Here is a 10,710-nt window from a genome sequence, read left to right as displayed (position 1 = left end):
GCATAGACACCCCCCCTGCAGGATAAAATCTCCAACCTGCTTCTGCTAGGCAGTTGATCAACAGAACATCCTTTCTGCGATAAAATCTCCAACCTGTTTCTGCTAGGCGGTTGATCAACAGAATATCCTTTCTGCAATAGCTGTCTTGGCTTTAGCTAGTTCAGGTGGTTTTGGTAAGCTTGTCAGTTTAGTTAGTTAGGGAGGCTCGAAGATGAAAGCCGCTTTCCTTTTGGTAAGGGTAAGAGGTGAAAGTCTCAAGTTGTAATTTCTCTCCAAAATCCAAGATTTGATTTCAAACACTTCAAGGGTGATTGAATCCCCCTAGAACGAGGTTCCAAAAAAAAAAAAAAAAACTTTTTTTTTTCTTCTTTTTTAAATTTTGTTGATTTTTTTCTCTTGATTTTCTAGGTATTTACATAGATTTTGTCAATATCAACAATAATATCGATATTATCATCAATATCCTTGCTTATACTAAAGGGTGCAGACTGATATCTCCCAATATTTGAAATATCATGAAATAGTGTGATGTCATTAATAATATCATTGATACTGTTAAATCTAGTTTTACACTTGATATTCAATACTCTAACCCAACGGCACAGATAAATAGCAACTGATAATATCACCAATATTATCAATTATATTGATGCTACCAGGAAGACTGGTCCATTTTCATAAGGTGGTATTCAGATAACAAAGATATTAGGGCACAGCCCAACCCATGAACCATGAGATCGAAGGATTAGGCTACTGAAGGTGGTTCCACCTGTACCATTGACAAGTTGAACAAAAGATGCTTTTTTCTCTTAGTCGAGTAGCATAACCCGTCTTCCATCTCCTCAGCCGCAGAATTGGTCGGTTGCATTTGAACATTTATTTCCAATTTGAGTAAAGTTTAAACATTCCAAACTTGACCATGCATTCAATAGTCAAATGCGTGAAAAGTAAACCATACACATTTTATTCAATAAGAAACTTTATTGATGTTGATACATTAGATACTATGGATAATTTGTAAGTTAGAAGCTTTCTATACCTGACCAACAGAACTGAAATGGTACATGACATTTTCTCCTGTGACATCTGAAGTTGGCGATGACCAATATGAGTCAAAAGCAACTCCACTAACCTGCCGGTCAGCAAATAAAAAATAAAAAAATTAAATATTCGCTAGTCATGAATATACAAGTAAAACAAGTGCAACACTGAATATTTAATAGGAAAAAGAATTACCCATGAGTTGTGTCCCTCACCCCATGCTACAACCTTCCGATCTTCCATACTCCAAACTTGTTCTAGATCATCTTCACCACCAGTCAAAATGTATTTTCCATCAGAGCTGAGAAACAGTACATTATTAAGATTAATTATTAAATTCTGTTTTAAAAAGGTTTTATTAGTTGTTCAGAAAAAAGAACTTGCAGGGACCCATATAAATTATACAATGAGCAAACACATACAACATGTTGAATAACATGGAGAACCAGGGAAAAAAACAAGGAAAAAGAAAAAGAAAGAAAAGTAGAAGTCACCTCCAGGCACAACACAATAAAGCACCATAATAGCTTTTTCCGCCACAAATTAACTGTTCTTTAGAGTAGTCAAATACTCTCAGGTAACCTGCATGCGGCAGCGGATCTCAGGTATCTAGGTCCTGACATCAACATGAAGTAAACATGAAAAAGAACACAACTAAGAAGTCGAAAGGTTAGCATTACCATCTCTTCCAACAGTGGCCAAATATGTTCCATCTGTCGAGAAAGAAATACTGTTGATTGAACCTTGGCAAATGTGCCATCTTGCAATTGGGTTACTCTGCAAGTAAATCCAAGAAATCATCAAACTAGACCACATGGAAACCCAACAAATTAGAATATAAGATTCTCTCAAATGACAGGCAACCAGAAAATGCTACTAATGGAAGTTGTCATGTTCCAGGAGCATGGTAAAATGATTACAAGCCTAAATTTCCATTAATGACCCTTGAAAATGAAGCTTGCCACAGTTCCCCTTGAAACTTCTAAATATTGGATGCCTCGGTGAAATCTAATTCAGAGTAAAGATTAATAAGATCTCTTTTAAATTTGAGACATTTCATTTTCAAATATTTATATAATTATAATAGAAAAGTATCTGATACTATCATTTATAAAAGTCATGAGTATTCCATTTCTGTACATGTTTAAGCTTGGAGAACTCATCTTTTGGGTCCTAGCAAGGATGGGAGGTCATATGTGAAGATTCATACATGTTGGATGATCCTAGGCTTTGCGGTGATGTCCTCCCATAGAAAGGCTAAATGGATAAACAATCTGGATCTCAAACATCTGGACCAGGTTAGATTACACAAAGCAGGAGTGGGTCACAACACTTTTCCAAGAATCTAGGAATCCTCCATAACATATTTATATAAAACAAATATACTTATATATTAAAATTATATCATAAAACTCTCCACTCAGGAGAGGAAACGCCTCTTTTGTAAAAATCCACCATATGTCCTGCAAGTGCACTCTTGCATGATAGCCTTACATGGTTAAAAGATTTGGAGACCCAGATCGTCTCGATCGCTCCTTAGTCTAAGTAGATCCAGATCTGTGTGGGCCACAAAGATGTTTGTGTTATATCTACTCTAACCATCCATTGTGCCAGATCACATTAGGGTGTGAGCTAAAAAGATCAGGCAAATTCAAACCTCAAGTGGACCATAGCACAAGAATCTGTCAGATTGAACACCCACCATTGGAACTTAAGGCCCACAAAAAATTTGAAACTAATATTTGTGTTTTCCCTTCATCCTGGTCGGATGACCTTCTGAACAGGTTGGATAACATATAAACAGCATGGTAGGTCCTAGGAAGATTTCAACAGAGGGCACTTCCATCTCCATTGTTTCCTATGGCGTGGCTCACTTGAGTGTTGGATCTTGCCTCTTCGGGCCCATGCCCTAAACTGAGCTTGCGAAAATGATGGACGGAATGGATTGCAAACGGATACCGCGGTTGGCCCAAAAAAATTTTGGTTCTTGGGTCAATGGGTTCCTTATACAGGTGTTGCAGGATGCAGATTGCCTGCAGCTGAGGATGCACGGGATTCTTGTATCCATAGGCTTTTGTTGGGCCCGCCTTGATGTATGTGTTATATCCACTTTGTCCACCCGTTTTGCTGGCTCATTTTAGGACATGTCCAAACATGAGACAGATCCAAAGGTCAAGTGGACCATACCACAGGAAACGGTGGGGACGCAGATTGTTGCAAATGAGGCTGCAGCCTGCAGGGGATTCCTACAACTCCAAGGTCTGTAGGGCCCACCATGATGTAAGCGCTATATCCATTCCCTCCATCCGTTTTACCAGCTCATTTTAGTACATGCGTCCAGACATGAGGCAGATCCAAAGCTCAAGTGGACCACAACACATGAAACAGTGGCCATTGAACGCCCACGTTGAAAACTACTTGGAGCCACAAAAGTTTTGGATCAAGCTTATATTAGTGTTTTCTTTTCATCCAGGTCCGAGTCACCTTGTGAACAGGTTGGATGGCACAGAAACATCACAGTTGGCACTAGGAAGGTTCCAACGGTGGGCGGCTTTATCTCCACTATTTCCTACAGTGTGGCCCACTTGACCTTTGGATCTGCCTCATGTTTGGGTTCATGTCTTATAATGAGTTGGCAAAACAGATAAACTGAGTGGATATAACACATGCATCACGGTGGGCCCTAGAGCTTAATTTAGTAGGAATCCTTGCAACCCATGACTGCAGGCAATCCTCGTCTATACTACATGAGAAGTACGAGTTTACACTTTCAGGTAAATTCCATTCATGTCCCAGGAGTCCATACTCGAGTAGTGTTTTAGATCCTTTGTAAGTGTGCCAGCAGCCTTTATCTGAAATATGCGTCGAGTGGGTCACACTTAAAGCACTGCACATCAACAACTGGTTTTATTATGGGACAGCTCATCATGTTCATATTGATCTATCATGTGCCTCCGCATCTAGCTTTGGATAGACCTCATACAATGACTGTCCTAGTTCTACCATATCTTTTGTCTCATTTCTTCTAGAATAATCACAAACACTTTTTTTTTTTTTTTTTCAAAGTATGGATCTACTACTAGAAATTCAAAGCAATCAAATTGCTTTCAACCGTCAATTTATTCCTCAAAATTTGAGTACACACCGATGAGATAACTTGCTTCATTTTAGTAGCTGATGAGACCTTCATGATTGATGGCTTGGATCCTATATTTTCTGTCACATTGTGACTTGCCTCGGCACACACATGGGTTGCCACATGCATTAGTAGATTGTAAAGTGAATACACTGCGTCTCTAATTATTAAAAGATGCAATTAGACTTTCTTAAAATCTCTGTAAGCATGCGATTGATCTTAAGATTCATGAAGAAACGATGACCCCCACAATATGAGATAAACGCAATACATCATTCTGAGAAAGAAAAAAGAATGAAACACGGTTCCCCTTTTTTTTTTTTTTGAAAGATTACCGGATTTTATTAAGAAGAGCAACAAGAAACAGCTACAAAACTAAAACAAAAAATATAAAAAACAGAGGGGTGCCAAGCAGGTGGCCCTACTACATCCTGAGGAAGATAAGATTACAAATCCTTCAAAATTGGGGTGCAAGAAATCCATTTGGTAACCAACGACCTAGCCCTCTGCGAAGTGTTTTGAGGCTTGCTAGAGTTGTCAAAACATCTAGCTTTTCTTTCTTCCCAAACAGCCCACCAAATTGCCAATAAAACTATTCTCCACAGCATCTTCTTCTCCTTTCCGAGGCCCACCCCATGCCAAGCACCCAGTAGAAGATCAACCGATTCAGAAGCGACCCACAAAATATTAAAACATCCCAGAATGTTCACCCAAATCTGACCCACATAAGGGAAATGCACAAAGAGATGATCCACAGTCCCCTTATATCTCTTACAAAGAGAGCACATGTTAGGAATTGACATCGCTCTTTTGTGGAGGTTGTCGATAGTGAGGACTTTTTTTTTCCTACCGGCCATCCAAAAGAAAACTTTGGGGAGCATTAAAACTCCAAACAAGTTTGGAGACCTTCGACGTCCCTTAATCAGAACTTCCTTGTAATAAAGCATAGAAAGATTTGACCGAAAAAGTTCCGGATTTATCGTTTTTTCACAAAATTGAGTTTGGATCGGAAGGAGATGGAGCACAAAGTTGAATACAATCAAGAAGAGCCACATATTCATCAACTTCATTATCACGAAGAGATGCTTCTAAAGCAGTTCCCAAACAACCATCCCACCAATGTGGGAGAAGCAATCTTCCAGGGCCACAAGAGGGTTCGAAGTGAGACGAAATATATTAGGGAAAGTCTCTTTCAAAGGCGATCATCCCACCCACACATCCTCCCAAAATCGGATCCTTTCACCATTCCCCAAGGAGAAACCAATCCCCTCCAAAAATATCGGCTTCGCGAAGGAGACACCTTACGCTCTATAGGCCAACAAATCCATAGTCCGCCACCCACCTTCCGAGTGCCGATATAAATATAACATCTTTCCACAATATGCGATCCTCCACCTCGAGTCTCCAGAGCCATTTACCAAGCAAAGCTAGATTCATGGATTTGAGATCTTCAATACCCACACCTCCCACTACGTATGACTTACATACCTCTTCCCATCTAACCAAATGGAACTTCTTTTTTTCCTCCATCCCTTGCCAAAGAAAGTCCCTTCTAAGCTTTTTGAACCGTGCGAGCACTGAAGCCGGGCATTTGAAGAGGGACATAAAATATAAGGGAAGGTTTGAAAGAGCCACCTTAATAAGAGTGATTTAGCCACCAGGTGAAACATATCAAGTTTTCCATCTCACAAGCATCCTTTCAAATCTCTCCACCACCTTATCCCATAAATACTTAGACGGTTTTCAAACACACAAAGGCAACCACACAAACGTAGCCGGGAGAGCTCCTACCGCACATCCAAACACTTCAACTAAAAGAGCTATCTCATCCATTTCCATGCGCACCCCAAACATCTTGCTTTTGGCAATATTAACCTTGAGGCCTGATACTGCCTTGAAGCACCAGATTATAGTTCTCAATTTGTCCACCATAACAAGATCTGCATCACAAAAAAGAAGAGTGTTGTCGGCGTATTGCAAATGAGAAATAGGGGAGTGCATTCCTTCCACCTTGAAACCTTTGAAGAATCCTTCTTCCCGACCTTTGTCAAGCATTCTTCCCAACGCCTCCACCACCAAGAGAAAAAGGAATGGAGATAACGGGTCACCTTGATAGAGGCTCCTCGAGCTTTCGAAGAAACCTTTTGTAGATCTATTTAGGAGCACCGAGAAGCGAGCTGATCCCACACATTCCAGAATCCATTTCCTCCATTTCAGGTTAAAACCCATCCGAGCCATCAAATAATCAACGAAGCTCCAATCAACATGATAGTAAGCTTTCTCTATATCCGGCTTGCAAACAATACCTTTTCAACCCCCTCTATGCCTTGAATCAAGGCATTCATGAGCAATTAGCACGCCATCAACGATTTGTTGGCTCGGGATAAAGGCACTTTGGTTTTCCTAAATTACACTTCCAATGACCTTCCGTGTACGAGAAGCAAGCACTTTCACCGGCATCTTATACGGCCAGCCAATGAGGCTGATAGGTTGGAAGTCTTTTAAGGATTTCGCCCCATTACTCTTAGGGATAAGAGCAATGAAGGAAGCTCCAAGGTCGCTTGACAACTGGCTCCAGTGAATAATTTTGACATAAAATCCATTATGTCACTTTTCATCATATCCCAGAAGACTTGAAAAAACAAAAATCATCCGGAATCCATCCGGACCCAGCACCTTCTCACTACCCAAGGATTCGATAGCAACTTTGACCTCTTCCTCTGAAAATTGAGCTCTTAATGATTCAGCCTCTTCCACTAAGGGTTTGCTAAAGGTGAGGTTATCCAACCTTGGCCTTCTCTAGTCCTTTTTCAATAAAGAAGCATAAAAACTGATTACTTCTTCTGCTAAACGATCTTTATTTCTGATGTGATTCCCTTCCACCACAATACTGCTAATTATGTTTACTCTTACTCAGGCACTTGTGATGTTGTGGAAATATTGTGTTCTTATCGCCCTCCTTAATCCAGTTGCTTCTTGACCGTTGCCTCCATTTGATTTCATCTTCTTTTATCCTTCCTGCATATTTCTGAATAAGGGTAACCCATCGAGCTGCTTCCTCAGCAGTTAGATCATTGCTCTCCGCTTTAGTGTCCAAAGCCTGCAAATCACGAAGAACAGAAGTTGTTTCCTCATCCCTTTTGCCCAGTTATTCTTTCTTCCATAACATGATTCTATCCTTCAAAAGCTTCATCTTTTTAGACAACATGAAACCAACAAACCCTTCAATCCAAAAGGAGGACCACCACTCTCTGATCTTTTGCAAGAAATCTTCCACTTCAAGCTAGCTAAGTTCAAATCTAAATGGCTTAGGACCACAATTATCATCATCAATAGCTAGTCACATGGAACTATAATCGGAAATTGGCTTCATTCTTTGGGCAACAAGAGGGAAGCTCTCTATCCACTCTAATATTATGTGTGTATATCCAGTTGGTCCCATCTTATATTTTTGAATTCCATACATAGTACTACCAAGGACACCTAACAGAACGCTGAAAGGTGTTCCCTCGTGATCATGGGACGTACTCAAAATTGGATCAATACTAATTCTGCACTGTGTTTCCTGCACATTTTCTCCAAGTACGCATGTTTGGGCCTCATGAATCTGCACATTTTCTCCAAGTACGCATGTTTGGGCCATCACTGCAAATTGTATATACTCAACCAATGAGGCCCACCTTATAATTTGTAAAGCCCATACATAGAGATAACAGGTGGCTATTTGTTTTCACCAAATGTGGGCTCCACATGATCATGAATCTGACTCGAAAATGGCCCAGAACCAACCTTGCACCAAAAGTCTGTTTAATATAGAATTCATGTGGGCCACATCTTTGAGGTCTACCACCTTCCCAAAGCATTTAATGCAGCATCTAAACTTTGAAAACAAACTCCCAAGTGTTGGTGGGCTCAAAACCTTAGGTGGGTCATCTAGTGTGGGCTATCTTGTATGGGCCTTATCCTTCATGTAATGAGGCCCACCTAGCATGTTTTGTAAATGGGTGTTATATAAATTGTAAAATATGTAGTGGACAGATCTTGCTGCCCAGTTTTTGTCTTTAGCTATGGGTGGCCTTGGGACCATCTAAATGAGGCAACCCAAAGGCCCAAGTGGGCCCAACGCCAAGAGTAATCATTGGGGAGTGAGAAGCCCACCATAGTAACCTTTCTTGAGCCCGTTGGTCAGGCCTGCTGTCTAGTGGTTAGTGTGCGTTGCACGCTACCTCTAGTCAAGTGGACCACATTTAGCGATGCCTATTTTAGAATTCATAAACTGGATAATTGGGCTTTTTCTTGGTTTGCTTCTATATGTAGCTAGTGGGCCCAATATAATGTATGACATAAAAGATGTTAGCATGTTGCCCTCATGTTTGAGATTGTGCATTGTTTCTAATTGATGGTGGAATGTGTGGGTTTGCACGTAGTCCAAGGTCGATGAGTGTGTCACACTTGGTGAGACGTGCCTATTGTTGGTTGAAATGATAGATATGATCTAATTGATGGTGATTATGGTAGGGTTAGTATCAATTATGGTGAAAATTTAATGGATGGTGAATTGATGGCATATGCATTGATGATGAATGAGTAGTTGTTTGTAGTAGTTGTGACATTGCCTATGTTAATCATGAAGTGGAAGTGATCTTCATGCTAATGATGATGATAGTATGTACATATACATAATGATAAAATATGTTAGTTGATCACCATGCTTTACTTGATGATCGTTACATGGATGATGAGGTTGATATCGTAGTTGATAATCATGCACGTGTTGATGCTCATGACAATGATATGTGTATAATCACTACGCTTTACTTGATATTGGTTACATAGAAGATGATATTGATATCCAAGTGAAAATAATGCAAACGTTGATGGTCACGATGATCACATGCATGTGATAGCTTTGTTTTACTTAATGCCTGAATGATGATAAATAAATGATGTTGGTGAACATAAGGATAACCTCATGCATGATAGACACCAAATGCCTAGGGCATATATGATGCTAGTGTTGGATGATGGCCATGATATTGATGATGCATGTGAATCCTTGTATGTCATGTACTCCATGCACATGCTTGCATGACTTGGATAATTCAGTGTAAAATTTTGGTATGACACCTGATGATTTTGTGGCGTTACATTAGTGATTAGTGTGAGGGTTACATATTAATAGTAATTTCTTTATGTCGACATGGCACTTTCTTTATATTGATGCGGCACTTATTTTATATTAGAGGCAGCATTGCTCTTACATTTAAGTTAGCATTTCTTGATATTGATTTAATCCTACTTTATGCTTAATATGGTATTACACATCTCATGCATAGTGCTTATGATTGTACGTTATCATATCTCATACGCATCATTTGTATGCCTGTTGTGGATGACGATTGTTCATAGCATATGCCATTTGGCTTAAGACACTTAGGGGACTCTAGATAAAATAGGGTCGTCCCACATGATCGCGCGGTACGCGTAGGTTTGGTGCATGACTTGGATGGTATGACTCATTCATTTCGCATCTTGTATGTCACGATCATATTACACCCTAGCGACATCAGGGTTGTGGCCTCCACAGGCATATCGTTGATGGCTGGATTGGATACCGGAACAGATAGCATTAGGGCGTTATGGATGTCCTTGGGCAAAAGTCCCTGACCCTTATGGTACCATTAGGATGCATCAACGTCGATACCGAGTGGATAACATGAGCGCCCGATTGTCAAATACCAGTAGGTCACATCTCCCACTATGTTGTGGTCGATTGAAACGGGGTGTGACCTTATCCACCCAAAGGTAGGGAGTTGAAGCTAAGTTAAGTGTCACTAACTCGTAAATGGGTCCGCTATCGATGAGCCGGATGGGCATTGACATATCACTGGTAAGGCGGATAATGAGGTCTCTTCCACTCAACTGGTCATGCGCGGGATGGGGCGGCAGCCGGTGTTGGAGTATACTAGACCCTGGTGATTTCCAGTGATGATAATTGTACTAAGATGTGGACTTACTGAGTAGGACTTGCATACCTGATAGACCCAGCATCCCTTTACATTTGCATCACCTGCACTTCATCTTGCCCTCTCGGCTTCACATGGCATTGCATTATCGTCATGCTCTAGTTGTGTGCTCCATAGATGTTGGGTTGTGCGGTGTAGATTGATTGAGATTTGTGTGAGATTATGTCAGGCGGTTTAGAGTATGCCCCTTCACACGGCTAAGATTTCGGTTAAGTATGGGGCTGATTTGGATAGAAGCTCCCCGTGTTGGATTGCACACTACCTTCTTGACCTCACACGTGCTAACTTTATTCTTTATTTGGTATATTGTGCGTAGCTGATTGAATGCCTTCATTGACACCGTTATCCATCCAATATCCTACCTTGGTTACTCTCTTTTTTTTTTTTCGCAAATTGCTATTTATTTCATTTTAAGGGATAAACTTTACAGAAGGATCTTCGGGCGGACCTAACATAAAAAAGGGAAAAGGTCCGCCTATCATGAGAAAATAAAAAAAGCTAAACCCT

General features: G+C 40.4%; 1 protein-coding gene across 2 annotated transcripts in view; it reads right to left on the bottom strand.

Moving 5' to 3' along the window:
* Positions 1–943: 943 nt before the first annotated feature.
* LOC131239790 (uncharacterized) overlaps positions 944–10,710 on the bottom strand; it is a 19,708-nt gene continuing 9,941 nt past the window's right edge. For both annotated transcript variants that reach the window (XR_009168387.1, XM_058237656.1), the window contains exons 2-5: positions 1,722–1,818; positions 1,536–1,623; positions 1,237–1,342; positions 944–1,132 (exon numbers count right to left, since the gene is read on the bottom strand). Coding sequence is in view for 1 of the 2 variants with exons in the window: in XM_058237656.1 (XP_058093639.1) it covers positions 1,034–1,132; positions 1,237–1,342; positions 1,536–1,623; positions 1,722–1,818 (390 nt within the window). In the remaining variant the exon portion in view is untranslated. The remainder of the gene's footprint in view (positions 1,133–1,236; positions 1,343–1,535; positions 1,624–1,721; positions 1,819–10,710) is intronic.

Source organism: Magnolia sinica, chromosome 3, assembly GCF_029962835.1.
Source record: "Magnolia sinica isolate HGM2019 chromosome 3, MsV1, whole genome shotgun sequence".
Lineage (NCBI taxonomy): Eukaryota > Viridiplantae > Streptophyta > Magnoliopsida > Magnoliales > Magnoliaceae > Magnolia > Magnolia sinica.
Note: the sequence above shows the minus strand (reverse complement) of the source record. Positions and strands in the feature narration are given on the sequence as shown.